Below are 24,157 nucleotides of genomic sequence, written 5' to 3'. Positions count from 1 at the left end.
GGGGGCCGGGGGGGGGGGGGGGGGGGGGGTTTGGGGCTATGGGCAGGAGCGCCTTGTGCTTTCAGGTGGGTAGGGGTGCAGGCTCCTCCTCACTGCCCCAGGAGTCCTAGGGTGTGGCTACACCTGCCCAGTGACCTTGGGCCCTGACCCCAAACCCTGCCGTGCCACCTCCCAGGGCCAGGCCAAGGACAGCCTTTCATGTGCCAGCCCTGGTGTGCGGTGGCTGCCACCAAGGGGCCGCGGGTCCTTTCCAGCCTCCACAGAGCTCGAGCAGCTCAGGGCCTCAGTGGACTCAGCCTTGCCCAGGAAGGGGACAGCCCTGCCATTGAGATGTCCTCCTGACCACCTGCCTGTGGGCAGCGGGGGAGGGGCAGTGGGGCAAAGGACGCTTGGTCACAGGGCCCAGGGAGGATGGAGTGCACCCCTGCCGTGCCTGGGAGAACACATGGCCAGGCGGGCTGAGGTCCCTGGGAGCCCACAACCCTGGGGCCCGCCGTACCTTCCGAAGGCACCGTAGGTGTTGACGATCCTGAGGGGGCTGAAGGAGGTGTTCATGACCTGTCGGGCACTCAGTAGGTTGAGAACCACAGGGATGCTGAGCCAGGCGACCAGGACACCCAGGGCCAGGTTGACTGTGCGCCGCACCAGGCAGCCTGCGTGGGAGGAGGGGGTGGTGAGCTTTCCCAGGTCTCAGAGGGGCTACTGCTTCCTGGTTTCCAGGCTCACGGGGTCAGGGAGGCGCCCAGCTGGCTGTGCGGTGCTGACTGAGCCAGGGGAGGACACTCCCTACTGTCCCTTGTCCCCAAGCCAAGGGCACTGCCTGAGGCAGACGTGGTGGCTGAGTGATGACCGTGGTCCTCACGAGGGACCCCGCTGCTGCTCATGAGGCGCCAGCTGTCCAGGCTCTGGGGATGGAGCCTGACATCTTCTTGGTGAGTACAGTGCACATAGCGGGCGGTGGTGACTCATCCTTGCCCCAGCCCTACCCTGTGCTTCTGAGAAATGCCAGGGCCAGGGTGTCCAGGTTTGAACTGGGGTACATGGGCTGGTGCTGCCGGGCTCTCTGTGCATGCAGGAGCTGACCAGGACATGGCTGCCTACCGTATCTTTTCTCTGGCTGGGCACCTGGGTCCTCCCGCTGCATCCTCAGGACTCGATCCTTCAGGCCACCCGGCCCCGAGGGGAAAAGGAAGCCCAGGGTGGCATCATCGAAGCAGGCGAGGCTGGGCACAATGGTCAGCCAGTTCAGGAAGCTCAGGTTCCCGCTGGCAATGAGGACCACCTGCAGAGACATGGGCTGAGTACTAGGACAGCTTCCTGGAGCAGGGGGCTGGGGACTCTGTGCCAGCCTGGCCCTTGTCCCTGCCCTCCAGCCCAAGGACCACGCCCCCCTGTTCATGCCAGGCCCTGCTGGAGGGGCTGCCTGGGGGGAGGGAGCAAGAGGCCCCAAGGAGTCCCCAGCAGGACTGGAAAATTCCTTCTGGTGACGGCACGTTTTGTCAGTTGTTACTTGAGAGGCTGGTGCTGACTGTGACCCTGGGCTGACCTTGTGGGCACCTCACCTTACAGGGGGCCCTACTGGGTTCATGCCCAAGGAGGGCCGGCATATCCAGTATGGATGCAGGAAGCCATATGTGGACGCCAGCTGCCTGAGTACGGACAGCAGGACGGCAGGGGCTGGGGCCGCTAGAGCCTCTGCCCCAAATGTGAGTGGGAAACCAGAGGCAGGACCGGAGCTCGGTGAGAGGAGACAGCATCACATGGAAGCGGGAAGCAGCCCGGGGACAGCACAAGATGCATTCAGGGAGGAGTGAGAAAAGGCCAGATGGTGGCCAGTGGGCAGGACTGGCGGCTGGGCGGTGCTCGCCTGGAAGCTGGGGCCATGCATCTCTCCAGTGCCCGCCGAGGTGTCTGCATGGGCGCCAACAGGGACCTGCCCTGGGAAATGCGAAGTCCGAGGGGTACAAGGAGCACTACCCCTTAACCTGCAATTGTAGACAGCAGATGGGTGGCCAGCAGCTGCCTGCCTGTCTGAGCCAGGCGACATCAAGCATGTCCCCAGGATCCAAGCAGCAATCCTGCCTCAGGCCCCATGGCAGAAGCGCACCGAGAGGGAAGGCAGCACAACTGCTCAGGGCCAGCGTGGCTGAGAGTCAAAGCCGCAATACAACGAGACGTCAGGGCTGAGGCCTGCAGCCATGTGCTAGGCTCCAGCCCAGGTGGTACTCTGAGGCTGCCTGAGTCAGCAGGGGTGGATGTGGATGCCTCAACCCTCCCTGTGGAGCCCATCAGGGCCCGTCCCAACATGTGGCCACGCCACCCCTCTACTTCTGAATTTTAATTAAAGCCAGGTAGTAATACCAATGACTGGGGAATTGAAAGGTTCTAGGCTAGGGTCTTACAAGCATGTCAGCTTCCTGGGGCCTGATGGCGCTTTATGATGTGTGGATTCATGGCTCTCCTGGGTTTCTGTGGAAAACTAAAGTTCTTGGTTCTGAGTCCCAAAATAATTATTTCTTATTCTTTACAGTCCACAGCGTTACCGAACTCGGTGCCCAGAAAGCCCAGCCCGGTCCCTGCTCCGGGCCGCAGTGCCTCCCGCCAGTTCCTCAGTCAGCCCCGACTCCGGGCTCTCTGGTTGGGAACTGACCAGGGAGGTTCTGGGCAGACCCTACTTCTGGAGTGCGGAGCCAACACCTGGGGCGAGGTCCAGGGCATGGGCTGTCCCCAGAACGGTGGTTCCAACAGGTGGGGCTGCTCGGAGTCCTCTAGGGTTCCAACGGATGGGGCTGTCTGGAGCTCCCAAGGTTCCATTGGGTCAGGCTGCCTGGAGCTCTGGAGCCCTTCATGCAGAGGGGAGGGTGCAGGGCTGGGAGCTGTGTCTGAACTCGGACCCGAGCCCTCTGGGGTGTGATAGAGGGGACACCCAAGTCCCCTGAGGACGCCCGAGGTCCTGCCATCTGTCTGGTGGCTGCACCAGCTCTGGCCTTTCTCGTGGCTGACTTGGCTGTGGTCACCTGCAGACAGGACCCAAGTAGCCCCCTTGTCCATCCATGGCTGCAATCAGCCCTTACTCAGTACCGTCAGGTCCTGAGTGTGAGTTCCATGGAACCCTGCTCCCTTGAGGCTGGTGATGGACTTGGACTCAGCTTTCCTCTCCCCTCCCAGCCCTGCCATCCACCTGGGCCTCTGCCTCCCTCGAGGCTGAAGATGGGCTTGGACTCAGCTTCCTTCTCCTCTCCTAGCCCTGCCCTGAGCACCACAAGAAACCCGATGGCTGGAAGGTGCCAGACCAGAGAGCACATCTTTCTCCAGTCAGGTGCAAAGATGAGACTGAGAAGAGTCAGAGGTCAGGAGCCATGATGACCCAGTGGTCCCAGTTCCTCAGGGTGAGTCTCACAGGGCTGAGCTGTTGGGAACCAGAGTCCAGCATGGCCGGCTGGGGATCTCGAGGGCTCACCCAGCCCACACCCACTTCCTTGCACTTGCAAGCAGCACCCCGAGGTCTCACGGTTCCCCTACAGGAGCAGGAAGCCACAGGCATGCCACTCCTGCTCACGGTGCCCTGCAGGGGAAGGTCTGCCCCTAAATCTGGGCAGTGGAAGGGCTGGCCACGGGCTGCTGCTGGTGCTGCAAGGGACAGTCCTGTGCCCACACAGGGGGTGGCTTCTTCCACCATCCTTCTGGGGTAAGGGAGGTGAGACACCTCACAGAATGCCAAAACACCCACATATACAGGCACATGCACACAGGCACTCACACATCCACTCCATGCATGCACACACTTAAACATGCATGAGCACACACACAGGTGCACACATACCCACCCACACATGCACACGGGCTCTACACTCAAGTGTGCACATGCACACAGTGCACACATGTACCCACTCACATGGATGTACACACAGACCCAGCCCAGCCCAGCCTGATCTGACCGTCTGCACGATCCCCACGAGGGTTGCCCCAGACTCTGACCTCCAGCCTCTTTCTCCGCAGACAGGGCCTTGGTGCCATCATCTTCCTTCCCTCTGAGCCGTGTCAGGAAATGATTGGGGAATGTCATCAGAGTGTGACTTCCCCAGTCCCTTCTGGGACCCGGCTTCCCAGCAGCCCTGTGGCTCTAATGCTGTAGTCTCTGGGGGTGGAGCAGCCTGGGCCCCCAGCATCCCCGCCCTGAGTGGTGACTGTGTGTATCTGGCCCAGCATGGTGGGGTGAGGATGAGGGCACCCACTCCTTGGGCTCTGGCCTGCCTAGCCCTGCTGTTCGGAGACCACCTAGATGGCAGAAACGCTCTGCAAGCTCACCCACAGGCGAAGGCTGTGGAAGCCAAGGGACAGCCCCACCATGGCCCTGTGGGAAGGTCACGTGTGTCGGACACTCAGGGCCTGTGAGGAGGAGCAGGCGTGAATGGGGCGACCTGCTCCTGCCTGTGTTCCTTAGTCTCTAGAGTCTTCCAGAAGCCCCCAGCCCAGCTGGGATGCCATCGCCCCTGCCAGGGCCCCACAGGGAACCTCCCAGGCGGTGGGATGGGCGGCGCTGCGTCCTGGAGGCAGGAGGCGCCAGCCCTGCTCAGCTGGTCCCCATGCGCCTCGTGGGGCCATGGCCTCTCAGACGTCCTGGGGAGACCTGAGGAGCCTGGGAAGCCATAGCCCACCAGAGGGCCATCGGGGCTGCAGGTGTCTCTCAGCCTGTGGAGCCTCCCACTGCAGCCTTCGGGCATCTGGCTGTGCACTCGCCCTGATGGCTCATGAACCACCCCTGCTATTGCACTGACTGGGCTCTCCCGGCTCCTTGGGCGGAAATGTCCAGGCCTCACAGTCCCGAGGTGCAGTCTCACCTTTGGACTCACTGCCTCTGGAGAGGCCCTACCCAGCCCGGGTAAGTCCTACCCTGCCTGTGACAGGCACCTTAGCCCCAGCAAGAAACCATGACCAAAGGGCCTGTCAACTCCTGCCCTGGCTTCTGTGACTTGCAAGGACAAGCCTGGGAGAGAAGACATTGTTGTGAAGAGCTGGTGGGTGCCTTGGCATCAGATTCGAGGTTCAGAAGGAGCTCAGAAGAGTTTCCCCAAACAGGGCACGGATGCAGGAGGACGCTACAGGAAATGACCCCAGCACAAGGGAGCAGAATCATGGGGCTGTGTGATGGTGTCCCAGGAGGAGAGGGTGCAGGGGACGGAGGAGCTGGGGCAAGGTGACAAGGTCCCAGGAGGAGGGGGTGCAGGGAATGGAGCATATCCCCTCGGGGGAGAGACCCCCGCTCAGAGGGAAGGCTGACCTCAGGAGAGACTCCCACTGCGAGGCTGCTCACTTGTCCTGGAGAAGCCCTCATACCTACTGTCAAGTAGAAGGAACAGGGGTTGGGTACCAGCACTGAGACAGGAGGCGCAGGAGAGGTGAGGGAGTTCAGGGAGCCAGGAGGAGGCTCCACGGGCAGTGTTGGCTTTCCGGAGGTCTGGGTGAAAGAGGTCATCAAGGCACATTCTGAGGGGAAGCCCTTGCCCAGCCCCGAGTCCAGGCATGCGGGAATGTGTGCAGGGGGATGGTCCAGACATAGCGGGGGTGGAGAGTGGAGGCTGTGGAGGATGCACCTGGCGCCCCTGCCCTGGAACAGGCACAGCCCCACGTAGAAGGGTCCACTGGTGTCTCACGTGGTCACCACGTGGCTGTGATGCTGTCTCTCAGCAGCAGCAGAAATGTTCTGCAAAGGTGCACGGAGCATGGTCCAGCATTCACGGCCTTCCATCCTGTTACCCCCACAGGCAGGGACCCTACCCACACATGAGGACGGGACAGCAGGAGCCACGGCGGAGCCACATACCGTCTGTGCTTCCTCCAGCGCCCCAGCTGCAGCTTCCCTGCAGTCCCTCGAACCAGATTGCCAGGCGTGCGCTCTACCCCACTCTGTGCAGAGTCAGCCAGGAAGAACCAGGTTCAGTCCAGGGCTCGCAGGGGCAATGGCGTTGAGCCTCCACCTCCTGTGGTCCCTGTGCCCCCAGGAGCAGGGCGGGGCTTGTGGACCCGGAATCCACAAGCCTGCTGGCACTGCTCCTGGGGTCTCAGGCGCTTGGGGCGTGTCCCGTCTGCGTTCTGGGAGGGCCTGGGCTCTCTCTCCCAGCTGCAGCCTGGGCAGGGCCATGGGGCCAGCCTGTGGAGAGTGCATCCCTTCACAGTCGCCAGGCAGGCGTGTGCTACCCTGCCCTGTCCATGACTGAGGAGCAGCCCTGTACTGCCATGCTGTCTCCTGCGCACATGTGCTCCAGACTGTGGTGGCGAGGGCCCTCCTGGATGTGATGACCTGTGAGCCCGGGTTCCTGACCAGGCAGGCAGAGGCTGGGGCTCTGAGTGGCCCGAGGGTCCCAGATATGTGGGGCTGGACCCCCACATGCCCAGGATCTAGATGTCCCAGGTGACAGGGCCACACAGTCTGGAGGTATCAGTTCACCATGAGCTGGAGGGCTGGGCTCTGTGCCCAGGCAGTGACCCACCTTTGAGCCCTGAGTGGCCTTGCCCCATGAGGCCTGTGGGACCTGCCCGGGACAACTCCTGACCTGTGCAGGAAGGGGCAAGAGGGCATGCTTTCACATTTTTTTTTTGAGTTGGAGTCTCACTCTGTCACCCAGACTGGAGTGTAGTGGCCGCTCTCAGCTACTGCAGCCTCGACCTACTGGGCTCCAGCGATCCTTCCGCCTCAACCTTCCAAGTAGCTGGAACTACAGGCATGCGCTACCATGCCTAGCTAATTTTTTTTTTTTTTATTGTAGAGATGAGGTCTCGCCAAGTTGCCCAGGTGGGTCTCAAACCCGCAGGCTCAGGCAATCCACTCACTTCAGCCTCCCAAAGCGCGGGATTACAGACTGAGCCACCGAGCCCGGTCATGCTTTCACATTTAACCACTCCTTGCAGCAGGTCATGGAACATATGTGAGGAGAGGGGCCAGCCCAGGGCCACTGGAAGGTACTCTGCTCTCCCTTCCACCCACACCCGGAACAAATGCACCCTTCACTTCTCTCCTGGGTTAAACCAGGGTTACAGCACACATGTGTGTGCATGTGCGTGTGTCTGTGTGTGCAGAGAGCAGCAAAACCTTCCAACACACGTTCAACCTGTGCCCCACATGGGTGGCCCAAGCCAGTGCTGGCTTCCCTGGCCACTTCTCTTGGCTGCCAGTCGGAGCCTCTGGGGAGCTGTGTGTGGCACCCGGCCCCTCATGCCCAGTGGGGGATCTAGCACGAGAGTATTTATAAAGGTCCCTTGGGTCCTCCCAGACTACGCCCAGGCATGGCCCCTTGGCCCAGGGAGCAAGGGCTGCGAGAGCATGAGCATGGGTGAAGTGTGTCCAGTAGTGTCTATGTGGCTGCCTGCCCAGCCTGCCAGGCACACCCGTTCTTCGGGATCCTTCAGCAGGGACCAGGGACTGGGAGGAGGGTGCGGCCTGAGTGCTCCGGGGACTGGGCTCCCTTGTCTCCTGGAGCGCCCGAGCTCTCCCCTCCTGGCTGAGGCGCCACATCACACCATCTGCACACACTGGCTGTGGGGCCTGCTGAGGCTGCGCCACATCCTGCTGGCCGCAAGGGACCAGTCCTGCCCACGAGGCGAGGCCAGCAGCGGCCCTGGAAGATGCAGTGGAGAGGCATGAGGGCAGGGGACGTGGCCTGGGACAGCAGCAGATGTTCCAGGGCTGACACAACAAGTTAGAGACAGCCTGCTGGGCTCACTCGCCACCAAAGACATGTGTGCCCACTCCGCAGGGAACATGCATGTTCACAGGGCCTCCCACAGAGGACACACGTGGCCATGGGGGACTCTCTACAGGGGACACATGTGCCCATGGGAGACCTTCTGCAGGGACATGGGTGCCTGTGGGGACTCTTTGCAGGGAACATACATGTTCACAGGACCTCTCCACAGAGGACACATGTGGCCATCGGGGACTCTCCTCAGGGGACACGGATGCCCATGGGGGACACTCTGTAAGAAACACGTGTGTTCACAGAGTCTCTCCACAGAGGACACATGTGGCCACGGGGGACTCTCTGCAGGGGACATGCATGCCCATGGGGAATCTCCACAGAAGACATGTGTGCTCATGGGGGACTCTCCACAGAGGACACATGTGTTCGGAGGACAGGTATGCCCGGGGGACTCTTCCCCAGAAACACGTGTTCACAGGAACTCCCCACAGAGAACACAGTGAGCTCCAGGTGCGTTAGGACCGAATTGGTGTCACAGCGATGAGACAGTGGGATATGGTCAGTGGCGAGGACCGGGACAGGGCCCAGGATCCACATGGATCACGTTGAAGCCCAGGGAGGCACCAGGGAAGAGCTGGGCGCTAGCATCCAGATGGACAGACACGGCACACGATGGACACATAGTCTCAGCAAAGAGAGGCACCATAGCATACGCTGCAACACGGGCAACCTCAGGACTGTGAGGCTCTGAGAGAGGGCACATGGGAGGGTCACACGTGTGACTCTAGTCGTGAGGAACGTCCCCGTCAGGCTAGCCAATGGGATGCAAGGACCATTGGTACCAGAGGCTGGGGAGGGCATCGGGTGTGGGAGCTCACGGGTGGGGCCATCTCAAGGGGTGGAACATTCTGGATCCAGATGGAGGCTGTCGCACAGCACTGGGAAGGTGCCAGAGGCCACAGGGTGCTCACTCTAAAGGGGAATTATATGCTACGTGTATTTTACTCCATACGAGCCAAAATGGCGATGCAAACTCGGCTCCAGGACAGAGCCCTGGGACAGATGATCTGTGTGCCACAAGGGCTGGCGGCGCCTCCAGGGCTGGTCTCTGGGCGAGGGTGATGGTGAGGGGTGGAACAGGGCTGGGCCACCGGCCTCCTGTCCTACCCCTGACGAACTCTGGCTGGTCTCCCCGCCCGGCCAGACCCCCTCCCTGCCCCCCACCCAGCCCATGGCAGAGGCTGCCCCTTGGAGCGGGCACCAGGCTGGGTGTCCACCCTCTTGTCCCCTCTCGCATGCGCCTCTCCCTGGGGGCTGCGGACCCAGCTTCATGGAACCCTCCAGAACAGCTGTGGAAATAGCGTGGGAGGAGGGAGCGCATCACACCCAGCTCCACAGGAGGAACAGGAGCCAGCCAGACCCCCGTGGGCCTGGTTGTGCGTGCAGCCGCTGCGGGGGTGGGGGTGCCCCAGTCACGCAAATGGCATGGCAATGGGCAGCCCCCTGGCAGGGCACCCATGTTGAAATGCGGTCACTGTGAACCCTATGTGACGTGGTCCTCCAAATGCCACCCGCACGTGCGCCAAGAGCACCCCCCGTGTGGGAGCAAAGGCCATGTCCCACCAGTCCTGTAAGACCCTGGAGGGACAGGACCACTGCAGCTGGGCCAGCGGCCACTCATCCTCTCTGTTGGGGGGACACCAGGCCAGGTTGCAGAGAAGATCCACAGACCACAGCCCTAGGGCTCCCCTGCCTCATTTTGGACATGGTGTGGGCTGGAGAGGACTTGGGACGTGACTGACCGCCTGAGCCCTGGAAGGGAGTGCTGCCGGGCCAGGGCTTATAGGGGAACTGAGACCCAGGAAGGTTGGCTCTGTCCCCTCCCTCCAGGTGTTCCTGTGTCACCGCTGTCCACCCTACCAGGCAGCAGATCTCCGAACCAGGCCGACAGTGGAACTAATGGAAACCACAGCTCCGAGCAGGCCTGCCTGGGAGGTCCTTCTTGGCATGTGCTGGGCCGCAGGGGCCGCTGGGAAGCACAGCCACTGGGCCTGGGATCCTGCATGACTCTGCTCTCCCAGCAAGGAGTCCCCACGGCCTCCTGGGCCCAGGTCTCAGGGTGGCCCTCCTTGTTTGGGGGGGCTGAGTCCTCCAGCTGTGCCAGCCCCTCCCCCTCTTCGTGGTTTGCTCCTTGACGCATCTCAACGTCACCTTCAGTGCATCTGGAGGGCAGCACTGGGAGGTCTTCACAGCCTGAGGGATGCTAGAGGGTCCCCCAAGAGTGGGTGCGGGTGCGAGGGCATCAACAGCTGCAAGGCGGGCTGACTCTGCCCTGTGGCCAAGGAAGCCATGCAGCCAGCATAGGCAGCATAGTCAGAAACAGGTGCCCCATCCAGGCTGGATGCCCCCCTACCCAGGTCAAACACCTCCCCCAGTCTGGATGTCCCCTCCCACCCAGATGGCTCCCCCAGCTTGGACACCTCCCCCTCAGCCTGAACGTTCCATACACCAGCCTGGACACCCTTCCCCCTAGCCCAGACACCCGCCCCCATCCGGTCTGGACCCCCTTCCCTCCCCAGGCCAGATGTCTTCCCACCCAGGCTGGACCTCTCCCCACTTGAATTGGCTGCCAAGTGCCTGCATCTCAGCACAATCTTGATCACGCCACAAGGGAAGCACATGAGGCCCGGAGGCTCTGACTGTGACCCTTCAGTGGGTGATGGATAAACAGACAGTGGGGAATGGTCAGTGTCAACAAGAAAGGGGTGGCCAAGCCGTGGGAAGCATCACTGCCTGCCACCAAGGGAGGGAAGCTGCCTGAAAGGCGCGCGGATGGCTCTAGCCATAGTAAAGGCAGAACTAGGGAGATGTGAGGGCCGTGGGTGGAGGGCTGGGGATGGAGAGTGGAGCGGGGGGGTTCTGGATGAGAACCCCTGCAGTGGGGGCCATGCAGCAGTGCACACCCGTCCAAGTCCACAGAAGGGACACCACCACCAGGGAGCCCTCCTGGAAGCCACAGACTTCACTTGACAATCAGTCAGTATCAGGTCAGCCACAAGCAGGGTGTTCATGCAGGGGAAGCTGTGGGGCCATAGGAACCCTCTGTAGTCTCCGCATGATCATTTTACAGAAAACGGTTCTAAAAGAAGTTCGTTAATTAAAAAAGCAAAACAGAGCTAAAACCTTGGTGCACTGAGGGCAAGTGGGTCGGGAGGAGGGCTGGACGTGCTGGGACCGGAGGTGGCTGTGCCAGCTACTGCTGCTGACTCAGAGACCCAGCAAGCCCGCTGAGTGCACAGTCACCGAGAGACAGGGTGTCCTGCTAACCGCAAGAGGGAAAGCAACAGAGCGAGGCATGCTCAGGAGAAAGATGGAAAGACAAGAGAGCCCACGGTCAGAAACATGGTGGTGGGCCTGGTACATCAGCTGAGCGGCTGTACGTGCCACTTCACAGAGAAGGACTGCAGATCCGTGTGAAGCACAGAAGTTCGCTCTTTGCTGTGTCAAGACAAACTTCAGGTTAGTGACACATCTGAAAAAAGGGAGCTCACAACCCAGATTCTGTAAAGTAAGAGAACATTATGACCTTTTTCTTGGCCAACATGAGCTCCCAGGACAACGTTTACTGCTGAACCTGCCTCAAGAAGACACGGAGGACCCATGTCCTATGGCCATCAGCAGTGCCGGGCCTACTGTCACAGGCAGCCTCATGCCTGGTGGTTTCCTGGGGCTCAAGGATGGGTCACTGTGTTTCCACGAATTCCCCCAGAGGAGGAGGACGTCACCATACTGGGACATGCCCTCAACAACAGACCCAGAGAGGGCGGGCCAGACAGGGCAGTTGCAGACATGTGCCTTCAGTGGGAGTAAGCAAGACCCAAGGACACCAACAGGTGAAGCCCCGTGGCCTGCCAGAACACACGCACCAGGCCAAGCTGTACCAACTCTGGGCATGGGACCAGCCAGCAGCACTGGTCAAGCTGTACCAACTCTGGGCATGGGACCAGCCAGCAGCACTGGTGTAATCACCATGGAGTAGATGGAGAAGAGAGATCTTCTCAGAGCTGGTGGGGAAACACCTGCTGGAATCCAGCATCCATCCACAATTCAGGAAGCCGCAAACCAAACACAGCCAGGGATTCCTAGGGAACTGGGACAGAGTGGACTTGGTAACACAGCCACAGCACACGCACACCCCCTCGGCCAGCAATGCAGGAGGCAGGGGGCGAGGGGATCCTACCCTGTGACCCAGGGCAAGGAAGGGGGCACAAGGGCCAGGCACTCACGGGGGTATGGCCTTGTTGGTGTGAGGGCCTCCGGGTCTGTGTAGACCATAGCAGGAGGACTTGAGCAGAGGCCAAGGAGCAAGGGGCATGCCAAGGCATGGTAGTACATGCTCCAGCAGAGGGAGGAGTCCCTGCAAAACGGTACTGTCTACATGACAAAGGCGACAACCGCACCCAAGTACCTAGAACATGACGACGTGGGTACCAGGGAAGGACTCTGAAACCTTGTAATCAGGGGATGGTTACGGTTCAACAGGAATGCAGCTTGCAGCATGCCAGTCCTTCCCAGCTGGATTCAGTCTGCACTGTTACTCATCAGGGAAGTCAAACTCCTCCAAGCTAGTCCCTCGAGTGGCCACTGTAGAAGAGGCTGCCAGCCTCCCACGTAGCCACCATGGAAGAGACTGATGAGGATGGGGGGAGCAGGAGCTCTAGGCCCTGCCGGAGAGAGGGTTGAAAATGCACAGCCACTTCAGGACACAGGCCGGTTCTCATGAAGGGAACCACACGCCTTGTCCCGAGAGTAGCGTCTTGACAACATCCACGCAGATGAGCGTGTGTTCACAGCAGGCCAAACCAAAACCGGAACCCACCCTGAGTCCGCAACAGGAGGATGGACGAGCCGACTGTAGGCGCTCATGCAGTGGGACAGAACTCAGCCAGAGAAGGGCACATATCTGACATGTTCTGGCCCTCCCCGACCCTGTGTGACCCTGCGGTGCTGCTGAGGGTGCTGTCCACAGAGGACGGCCGCAGGCACGGAGCAGGGTGCGGGGTTTAGGTGGGTGGCCAAGGTGGGGCTATGTGGGGACCCTGTCACATGGGTATTGCACCCAGTTGCGCTAGCTTGTGGGAACATGGTGAGCACGTGCCTGCAGGGAGCGATGCCTCCGTCAAAGCCGGTGGTAAGGGATACATGGGCTGGGAAACCCCAACCAGATTTTCTGGGAACGGACAATTGAGTCGTCATGTTTATGGGGAAAAGCCGAGGCCCAATGATGGCCAAGAGCCTCCTGGGGAAGTGAGGGTGCTGCGCAGTCCCAGGCGGCTCCTTCAACTAGGACCGTTGGGGGGCACGGCGAGTGACCACGGGAGTGCAGTGGGTCTTGTGGGAGACAGCACCCATTCATGGAGATACGGAGCCTCTCCCTGGGCCCTGCCTGGTGGGCTGCCATCACGTGAGTGGAAGGAAACCTTTAGAACTTGAGAGCCTTCAGGGCTGGCTCCCAGCCACGTGGAGAACTTCCACATGGGCCTTGGCATGCCTGATCCGGTCCCGCAGGCTGAGCCTGCTGCCCTCTCGCTGTTGCAGGACACGCTGTCTTGGAGGAGCTGTCCCTGTCCTAAAGGAGGCTGGGAAGGAGAGCCTCAGCCCTCAGGCCGGATGGGGTGCAGGGGCCCATGGGGGATGAGGAGGTGAGGTCCCAGCACTATTGCAGGCTGGGAGAACTGATGGCCTGAGGGGCCTGTGACAGGGGTCAGCCAGAAACAGTGAGACGGGTTGGCATCTTCTTTGGATATGGGGGAAGGGCGAGGGATGCAGGGGAACAGGGAAGGGACACAGGACATGGGGGTGGTGGGGACATGGAAGGACATGGGAACAGGGTGGGGGACACAAAGGGTATGGGGATACAGTGGACACAGGAGACAGGGTGGGGATACAGGACATGGGGGGATGTGTATGGGGATGTGGGGGGTATACGGGAGACCATGGGGGCAGGGCGGGGCACACGGAGACAACAGGGTGACCCTGCAGGGTCTGCAGGTTACCTGGAATAGCACTTGCAGTGCTCCGTGCAACACGCACATCTGCCGCCCGAGAAAGAGGAAGAAGGGCACCAGGAGCTCCAGGAAGTGGGTGCTGAGCGTCTCGGCGCGGTGGAACCACCAGGGCAGGTGGTGCAGGTAGTAGGCCAGAGGGTTGGGCACCGGCTGGGTCTGCAGGGATAGGAGGGGCATGAGCCTGGCCGATGGGGGTGCGGGGTAGGCATGTTAGCCAGTGCACCCCAGACCCTAGCCCCGCCCACAAGGGCCCCCGCTTGCTGACCCTGTGTGTGCAGGGCCCACCTTGCCAGGAGAAAAGAGCCAGGGAGCTTTGGGAGAAGGTGGTTTTGAAGCAAAAGCAAATGCTTTATCTCTGTTTCCAAACCTTCACCCTGAAGCAGCCATGATGCCCTTCAGTCACCAGTGCCTCATGGACCATACAAGCAGGTTGGGGACCCGTGACCTGAGGACACAATAGCTGTGCCACACCACCAGGCCTGGCACCCCTCCGGCGTGTCCTCTGACTGGTAGGACGGCTGCCCAGGGCACATGGCCAGGCTCAGGCTACGGCTGTCCCCTCCAGCTTGGCAGGCTGTGGGCCTCTCTGCACCGGGGTCTCCTTTGCCCTCCTCCAGGGGATATTCTGAATGTGGCCAGGGCTGGAGCACAGGGATCGAGGGCAGGGACAGCGGTCACTCATCTGCAGCCAGAAGGACACAGTGCAGGCCGTAGAAGCCAGGCTGCAGGGACGCCTTGGAGCCTCCCAGGCCTGGTGATGAAGCAGGGGCCCTGAAAGCCCCCACCAGTAGCCTGTCAGTAGAACAGAGGCTTGCCTGGCACTAAAATTCAGAGCTACGTGCAGACTTGTCTTCAGTGGGATGCCTGGAGACATCCAGGTGGGCAAATAGTGACCTGGTGGGCCACACACTGTTCCCCTGAGGCTGGTCAAGAGATGCTGAGTGGCATTTCTGGGATCACCTGGCCAGCATGCTGGCTGTGGCAACTGGGGGTGGCGGTGAGCACACCAGCAGGGGAGACACCGCCCACTCAGCTGGCTCCGAGGGGTCCGGCCACAGAAGCCTTGCCTGCACAGCAAGGGCGACCCGCTCAAGGGCCTGGCGACACCACGTCACTGACACCCTGGCCTGGAGAGATGCTTGCTGGGCTCCCTCCTCTGCGGGGCACCAGGGGCTGTATTGGATCAGGTGGTGGGAGAGATGCCCGGCAGGGGGTACACAGGCAAGGGCCTTCACACTGTCCACGTACCACAGCCTGGTCTGAGCAGAGTGCAACTCCGAGACTATGGTCGAAGGGCCCCCGGCATGCCGACAGGCCAGGAGTAAACCCACACAACTCATCCACACCCAGCCTGGAGCACTTGTGTGGCTGCCAGCAGGCACCAGGCCGTTTTCTGATGTGGTTTCATCTCTTTTCGCTTCTGGGTTTCGTGGCTCATGTATACAGGGGCGTCTGGAATCACAGTGTTGAATCCACACCCCTGGGAAAGGCCTCTTTTCTCTGGACCTGAGTGGTGTTGTGGCCCTAGCTGGGGGAGGCACGGCTGCCGCTGGGCCTTGGGACTCTAAGGATGGGACAGGATGATACTTCACCCCGTCGCCTCTGACAACACAGCCTCTGACCCAGAGCAGACCCGGGAGGGGCGGCCACGGTTGGTGTGGGGCTTGGACACGGGCTGGGCACACACGGTCTCTCAACAGAGGAAGGATGCCACCCCATTTAATAAGATGGTCATGTGACTGCAAATTAATTGCATTTCCAATGTACACGGTGCTCATCGGCTTGGAAGGTGAAGTGCCATAAAGGAGTCAAGCGTGCTCGGCCAGGTCATGAGGGGGCACGGGAGGCTCCGGGGGGCACTGGAGCTCTGAGCTCCGCAGGAGACTCTGTGCCCGTGTCCCTTTGGGCCTCACTGTGTCCCATGAAACGAGGATGAACACACTGCTGGCATCAGCATGGCTGGTGTGACAGGGTTCCTTGCAAGGGGATCTGCTGTCAGGGGCCTGGGCTCCCCAAAGGGCACCTCGTCCCAGCTCTGTCTGTGAATGGACGGCCTACCCGTGTCCAGCAGGCCCTGCCAGTGCACAGACCCCTTTAGGCATGGGCTCAGGGTGTTCTGAGAGCCACCTGGCGGGAGGGCCCTAAGGCATCCATGCTCCACAGGTCTAGGGATGAAGTTTTTTGTTTGCACTAAGGCTGAAGAAAATCATCATAGCATAAACTTGGGTGTAAACTGTGGTGGCAGGCGGCCCCATTACACCCTGTAGAGTCTGGAGATTGTCATGTGGATGGGGCCCTTGGCCAGCTCGTGGGTGAAAATGATGGTGTGCTGACACTGTACTAGCTCTGAGCATGGGATGCAGACTCAGCCAGCTCAGTTCAAGTCATGTTTTATTAACCTGTTCTCTTAAAAAGAGACAATTTTATTTATTTATCTACTTTTTTTTTTGAGTCGGGGTCTCATTCCATTGCCCAGGCTTGAGTGCAGTGGCACGCTCTCGCCTACTGCAACTTTGACCTGCTAGGCTCCGGCGATCCCTCAGCCTCAGCCTTCCAAGTAGCCGGAACTGCAGGCAAGTGCTACCACGCCTGGTCAATTTTTAGTTATTGTAGAGACGAGGTCTCACCAAGTTACCCGGGCTGGTCTTGAACTCATAGGTCCAGGCAATTCACTCGCCTCGGCCTCCCAAAGTGCTGGGATGACAGGCTGAGTCACCGAGCCCAGCCAAAAGAGACAATTTTAAATAAGCAAAACCCAAGGGAAGTATGCAGGTGATGATGACTATTAGGGGTTTGGAAGCAGATCCTGGGGAGCAAGTGTATTCCTGCTGGGTCTGAGCTCTACCTGTGAGATTCACCCTCCAGGTCTGGAAAAAAGCCAAGAACAGAAACATCTGGCCCACTGTTTCCCATCCTAGGGGCTAAATGATGTTTCTGGGGTTTTTTTTGGCTTTTTTTTTTTAGTTGGAGTCTCACTCTGTTACCCAGACTGAAGTGCAGTGGCCGCTCCCAGCCACCGCAGCCTCAACCCGCTGGGCTCCGGTGATCCTTCTGCCTCAACCTTCCGAGTAGCTGAAACTACAGGCGCACGCTACCACGCCCGGCTAATTTTTTAATTTATTGTAGAGATGAGGTCTCGCCAAGTTGCCCAGGCGGGTCTCAAACCTGTGGGTTCAGGTAGTCCACTCACCTCAGCCTCCCAAAGGTGTGGGATTACAGGCTGAGCCACTGAGCCTGGCTGTTTCTGGGGTTTTAACGAGAATGGAGATGCACGTAATTCTTGTCTGCGCAAGTTTCCCAAAAGCCTCAAGCCCCACGTGTGCAGTTTCAACTGTAAACTTGGGCCTGGCAGCCTTCTAATCCTCATGACACTCCCTGACCTGGGGATGGGCTGGGAGACCTCATGGGAGGGTGGCAGGCTTCAGGGGCACACAGGAAACACTCTGAAGGCCAAGGTTGAGGCCTCATCTTTTGGGGCCTCTCCTCTTCCCTTGCGTATGAGTCACTGACATGGTCCAGGGACTGAGGTGTCTGCGTGGCTGCCCCTCATGGGGAGGGAAGAGGAGGTGGTTCACACTTATGAAGTGAGGCTCCCAGATGAAGGGGGAGGCCCTATGTGTACTCCAGGACAGACCGATGACAAACATGCCTGTGGTAACAGGCCCAAAGTGGTGACCACTACCGGCTCTCAGCATCTGGCACCAGACGGCAGGTGCATGGCAGGGACACCCTCATGAGTGTATGTCTTGTGGCAGGAGGCTCCCTGGGTTGCTTCCATTCTCACCAAGTGACAGAGATGGGGAGAAGAGAAAAATAAGCTCCAAAGATGGGGAACAATAGCAGACAAGGTGGAGATGGTCAGAACACCAGGCCCGCCCATGTGGTAGGCCCCAGGACAGCTACCAGTGCAGCTCTGTGCCTGGAAGTGTGTCCCACGAGACCACAGGAAGAGACTCACATCCCATCCCTGAGTCCTGCTGACCTGGGGACATGATCTGGCTGAGGGAACACAGTGCACATGATGTGCTGGAGCTCCCAGCACGGGCCATGAAGACAGGCAGATCCAGCCCCTGTGAATGTCTTGCTGTGAAGGCCATGGAGCTGTGAGGAAGCCCACATTGTCCATGTGGCCAGGCCACAGGAAGCAGCACTTGAGTGGGGCCTCCTGGAGCTCCTGGCCTGCCCTCGGCAACTGTGTGACCCACCTGACACTGCAGCAGAAGAACCACCTGCAGAGCCCAGCCACCTACAGAGTCAGGACAACACTGATGCTGTTTCCAGTTGCCAGGTTTGGGGGCACAGCAGCAGGTGCCCACAGTGGTCTGAATCCAGACACCAAACACAGTAGTGGATTCTGACATTAGTGGGAAAGCCCGTTTTGGAGAAATTCAAGTGAAAGCTGTCCTGATTCTTTGGGTACCAGACACCAGTGCTGATAGCACACACCCCTCCCCACAGAGCTCAGCATTCACAGTCGTGTAAACCTCTGCATGCCCTAGGAATACACTCGGATCAACACGGATGTGGGGGAATCTCAGTACAGAACTCAAGCTGCCCACCAGCACATGCATCCCTGCTTCTCCTCTGAGTTGCCGAGTGTTTCAGTGTCGTGGACACTCCCCACCCCTTACCCAGCTAGGACAGCCAAGTCTAGACCCTGGAAAACTGGCCAACCCTGCTCGCCAGGCATCTGTGCCTGGAAGTGAAGGAACAGTGGCCAAGAGACCCCAACGTGGATGGTGCGGGGCCCATCCCCCCACACGGGTGTGAACTCCAGGAACAGCAGAGGCAGATAGATGCCCGCTGCCTTGGTGCTGCTGGGTGGCCCTCCAATCAACTTGGGACCAACATGGGCATCTTTTTGGCCCAGGGGGTCTTAATCAGCTTCAAGCCACACAGAATGGCCCTCAGTGGATCCACTCGGACTCCTCAGGTTTCTCGTCCTACAGTAAATCATCCATGGTGCAAATCCCAACAGCAGCAAAGGTGAAACAACCGTGTTCCAGTGAGTAACGCTGTGCTTCCTGCCAGGTTCCCACTTGCATCCTAAGACCAGCACCCTCGAGTCCTGGTGGGCCGTGAGCTGTGCTGCCGGCCATTTTCCCGCTCATGCCCTAAGACCAGCACCCTTAAGTCTTGGCAGGCTGTGAGTGATGCCATGTTGCCTGCCAGGTTCCCACTTATGCCCTAAGACAAGCACCCTTGAGTCCTGGCAGGCTTTGAATGATACCGTGTTGCCCTGCTGGATTCTCTCTTGCATCCTAAGACTAGCACCCTTGAGTCCTGGTGGACTGTGAGTGACACCATGTTGCCCTTCTGGGTTCCTGCCCATGCCCTGGAGACCAGGACCCTCTAGTCCTGGTGAGCTGAGAGTGACAGCATGTTGCCCTGCCAGGTTCTTGCTCGTGCCCTTGAGACTAGCACCCTATAGTCACAGTGGGGCTGTGCTCAGGATGACTGCCCTGCACTCCAGGACCATCCTGGCCAGTGTGGGTGCTGGGTGTGAGTCCCCAGAGCCCACCTTTCTAGGCAGCTGTGATGGGCACAGGCGTCTACTCCCTGTGTTCACCACCACCATTTTATTTATGCTTCCAGATGACCATTTTGTTGACTGGCTGCCATGTGACCTGGGAGACAGCTGGGATGTGAGGTTGTGAGCCCCTGACAAAACCCATGCCCTGCAGTCTCTCACACTTGGCACTGTGGCCTAAGTTGTCCTCTGACTGAAGGTTAGTGATGCAGGTGGAGGCCAGCCCAGCAGGTGTGCCCAGTGCCTGGTCATGACCAGTACTGCCACATGTGGGACAGTTATACAGGGAACCGACAGAGGCTGGAATTGGCAGACAAGGACAAAACAGTTTTAACTGTATTCCTTATGTTAGGAAAATCAAATAGAGACATGGAAGATAAAAAAAAGTCCTTCATCAAACTTCCTGAGATGAAAACTGCCACACATGGGATGAAAAATGCCCTGAACAGGGAGGATTAAGGGATGACGGTGGAGGAGGAAGCACCAGGAATCCGTCCCCCACCAGACAGTGGCCACACTAGAGGCTCCTGAAGGCTGGGAGCTTCTGGAGAAGCCTGGACCCTGAACCGCAGCTAATTTCAGTCCACCCAGCTCCCAGCCCACAAGCTGCACACTTGTTCCTGGAGCAGCTGGTGGGGGCTGCGGTGCCGGTGAAAACCTTTCCTCCAAACACTGGGTTTTACTCTGATCACCGATGCTGCTTCTGACCACAGAGGTGCAGAGAAGACAGGGGCCATTGCCTTTTGCCTCCCTTCCCTCAGCTGACCTCCCAGGCATTAAAAGGTCAGTGCCTTTCTTGCCCTTCATTTTCTCTCTTCTGCTTCTGGGAGCCAGACGTGTAAGAACAAGGTCACTCAAAAGCAACTGCATACACAGGGGAAATTAGGGAATGACTATGCATGCTTAAGGTGGTGCAGGCTGAGAAGACCTCACATTTACACCTCAGGCTGATCCGTCACACATAAACAGCCTATAACAATCGAAAGAGCAAACAAAACAAAAGACAATGATTCAGAAGCAAGCCTTGGGGGAAGGAAGAGAATCTGATTTCAAGGTGCACCCCATTAGATTCAAATATCCAGTTTTCAACAAAAGATCACAAGGCATACAGAGAAACAGGAAAGTACGCTTATTCAAAGGAAAAACAAAAACAGAAAATGTCCCTGACACAGACCAGATGGCAGATCCACTACTCAAAGGCTTCACAACAACTGCATTAAGATGTTCAGAGAACTGAAGGAAGATGTGAAGAAAGTCAAGAAAACAACAAATGAACAAAACCGAAATATCAATAAACAGAAAACCTCAAAAGAAACCAAAAAGAAATTCTGAAGCTGAAGAGTATGATAATGGAAGTGAAAAATTCACCAGAGGAACTCAAAGGCATATTTGAGCAGGAAGAGGAAAGAATCAGTGAACTTGAAGATAGGACCATAGAAATGATCGAGTCTGAGGAACAGAAAGAAAAAAGTTGAATAAAAAGTGAACAGAGAGCCTAAGGGACCTGTGGACACCATCAGGTGAATACATTTTTAGGAGTCCCAGAAGGAGGAAAGAAAGAGAAAGGGGCAGAGAAATTATTTGAAGAAATAATGTCTGAAAACTTCTCAAATTTTATGAAAGGCATAAGCATAAAAATCCAAGAAGCTCAATGAACTCAAGATAAACTCAAAGAGACCCACACCAAGACACGTTATAATCAAACTGTCCAGAGACAAAGAATCTTAAAAGCAGCAAGAGAAAAGCAATTTGCCACACAAGAGATCCTCAATATTAGCAGATTTCTCATCAGAAACTTTGGGGTGGATATATTCAAAGTGCTAGGAGAAACAAACAAACTCTGTTAACTAAAAATTTTATATTCAGCAAGATTGTCCTTCAAAATTGATGGAGAAATTGAGACATTCCCAGATAAACAAAAGCTGAGGGAATTCATTACCACTAGACCTGCCTGTGATAAATGCAAAAGAGAGACTTGCAGGTCGAAATCAAAGGATGCTAGATGGTAACTTGAAGCTGTAGAAATAAATGAGGATTTAAAAAAGGCAAATGCACGGGCAATGATAAAAGCTAGTATTATCATAACAGTTGGTGACAAAGAGAAAATCTCACAAGCAGACAGAAAAAGAAGATATGTCACCAAGTAGCATGGACAGGGAGTTCTCATGGAAAATAATGCAAATGAGAAGACAGTGAGCAACATCTTCAAAGTACAAAACCTGCCAACCTAAAATTCTATACCCAACAGCAATCTCTTTCAGAAATGAAGGAGAACTGATGACATCGACAAGCTGAAGTAATGCATCACCAGCAAACCTACACTGCAAGAAATGTAAAGGATGCCTGTCGGGTGGAAGAAAAATGATGACAGACACAAACCTGGATCTGCACAAAGGAAGAACACTGGAAATGGTGAATACATGGATAAATACGTGATGTTATTTTTCAACTTAATTAAATATCTTTAAAAGATAATTTGACTATTTAAACAAAAACAATAATAATATATAACGTATATGGGTTGTAACATATGTAAAAACAAACTGTAGGAAGATAATAGCAGAAAGGCCAGGTGGTAAAAAATGCAAGAATATTGTTTTAAAGTTCTTATAGCATTTATTTTATTTTATTTTATTTTATTTTTGAGTTGGAGTCTCACTCCGTCGCCCAGAATGGAGTGCAGTGGCCGTTCCCAGCCACCGCAGCCTCGACCTCTTGGGCTTCGGTGATCCTGCTGCCTCAGCCTTCCGAGTAGCCAGAATTACAGGCATGCGTTACCATGCCCGGCTGATTTTTTGATTTATTGTAGAGATGAGGTCTCGCCAAGTTGTCCATGTGGGTCTTGAACCCGCTGGCTCAGGCAATCCACTCACCTCAGCCTCCCAAAGAGCTGGGATTACAGGCTGAGCCACCGAGCCCGGCTTCTTCTAGCATTTATAAAATAAATATAATAACATTTGAAGGCAAACTGTGATGGATTAAATATATATACTATGAATTCTACAACAGCCACACAAATAAAACAAAAAATATTAAGCCAAGAAAGGAAATAAAAAGGAGTCACAAAAGAAAGCAGAAAAAGACAGCAAAAGTCATAAAGAACAGACAAGAAAAACAAAACAAATAGCAAGAGAACAGACTGAAGCCTATCCATGTCAAAGATTGCATTTGATGCAAATCAAAAAGCAGAATTTGTCAGACTGGATAAAAAATAAGACCCAAGTATATGCTGCCTCTGAGAGGCATACTTCAAGTATAAAGACATACAGGTGAAAAGGCAAAGGTTGGAAAAACATACCATACAGACACTAGTCAGAAGAAAGTTGGAGTGGCTATACTCACATCAGACAAAGCAGACTTTTGAGCAAAGAATACGGTCAGGAAAGAAGAGGCCACTTCATGATGTTCACAGGAGGTCATAACACTCTCAAACGTTTATACTCCTAATAACAGAGCTTCAAAATACATGAAGCAAAAACGGACAAAATTGCAAGCAGATGTAAACAAACCCATAATTATAACCAGAGATCTCAATCTCCTTGTCTCAATAATGGATAAAAACAAGTAGACAGAAAATGAGGAAGGACACTGAAGAGCTGAAAAATACTACCAACCAATGAACCCAACTAACATTTACAGAACGCAGAATACATATTCCTTTTTAGCCCAATGGAACTTTCACTAGAATAGACCATATTCTGTGCTGCAAAACAAGGCTGACTAAATCTTAAAAGATTCGAGGCATGTAAAGTATATTCTGACAATAAAGGAATTAAATTAGAAACCAATAACAGAAAGCTAGTTGGAAAGTTCCCACGTTTGTAAAACGCAGTTATGCATTTCCAAGCAGCCTCATGGAATCTGCATTCCAGCACACGTTATGTCACTCGGCTCTCACAGCCACCCTGGGGGAGCGTACTATCAATTTCCAGCTGGGCAGGGAGAATTTGCTCAGGACCCCGCAAGCCAGAAAGGGGCACCTGGGGAGGGCGGTGCGCAGTCCTGTATGAGGAGCAAGGAGTGACATGGGGAACAGGGCTCTACCTGGGCACTGCTTTACTCAGCCGCTCTGCTGTGATGCCATGGCCGCTGCTGACCCTGAGGTGGCTCCGCCACTTTCCCAGCCAAGGCTTGTCCCTGGGGTCCCTGACAAGGGGGATGAAAATTCACACTTGCAGGATGGTAGCCTGGAGTCTCCTCTGCCCACACTGACAGCCCTGATTTGGTGGGCTTGGCCTCTGGGTGGTGCCATAACACGGGCCTCAGGCTGTGAGCCAGGCCCACCAAAACCACCTCAGGCGGGTTGCCCACCAGGACAGGCCCCACCCAGAGTCCCTGACATTCCCCAGGTCTGGCATGGCCTTCCTCCCCAGTCTCCAGCACACGCATAAAACATTATCTTCTTGCAAAAGTCAATAAAACTTCTGTGAAGGTAACATTTATGGCTTTCTCAGGGAAGCAACATCAACCTGGGGCATCAATACAAATTATTCCTGGATTAGGGATCCCTAGATCCAGGGCACGCAGTGGCCCATGTCCAATTACAGCCCTACAGCTGGTAGAGCATGTCTCTAGATCACAGTTAAAAGTACGATCAAGCTGGGCTTGTTGGGTCAGCCTGTAATCCCGCGCCTTGGGAGGCTGAGGTGAGTGGATTGCCTGAGCCCGCGGGTTCGAGACCCACCTGGGCAACTTGGCGAGACCTCATCTCTACAATAAATCAAAAACTTAGCTGGGCGTGGTAGCTCGCGCCTGTAATTCCAGCTACTCGGAAGGCTGAGGCAGAAGGATCGCCAGAGCCCGGCAGATCGAGGCTGCAGTGGCTGGGAGCGGCCACTGCACTCCGGTCTGGGCGACAGAGT

The 24,157-nt window shown here is 56.7% G+C and overlaps 1 protein-coding gene across 1 annotated transcript in view; it reads right to left on the bottom strand.

Moving 5' to 3' along the window:
* LMF1 (lipase maturation factor 1) overlaps window positions 1–24,157 on the bottom strand; it is a 75,432-nt gene that overhangs the window by 11,178 nt on the left and 40,097 nt on the right. Inside the window, exons 4-6 of the mRNA XM_008059864.1 lie at window positions 13,754–13,921; window positions 1,102–1,282; window positions 500–653 (exon numbers count right to left, since the gene is read on the bottom strand). Coding sequence (XP_008058055.1) covers window positions 500–653; window positions 1,102–1,282; window positions 13,754–13,921 — 503 coding nt within the window. The remainder of the gene's footprint in view (window positions 1–499; window positions 654–1,101; window positions 1,283–13,753; window positions 13,922–24,157) is intronic.

Source organism: Carlito syrichta, unplaced genomic scaffold, assembly GCF_000164805.1.
Source record: "Carlito syrichta isolate Samal-C Ts95f unplaced genomic scaffold, Tarsius_syrichta-2.0.1 Scaffold304401, whole genome shotgun sequence".
In the NCBI taxonomy this organism is placed as follows: Eukaryota; Metazoa; Chordata; class Mammalia; order Primates; family Tarsiidae; genus Carlito; species Carlito syrichta.
The sequence above is the reverse complement of the archived record's forward strand: the minus strand, read 5'-3'. Positions and strand labels throughout refer to the sequence as shown.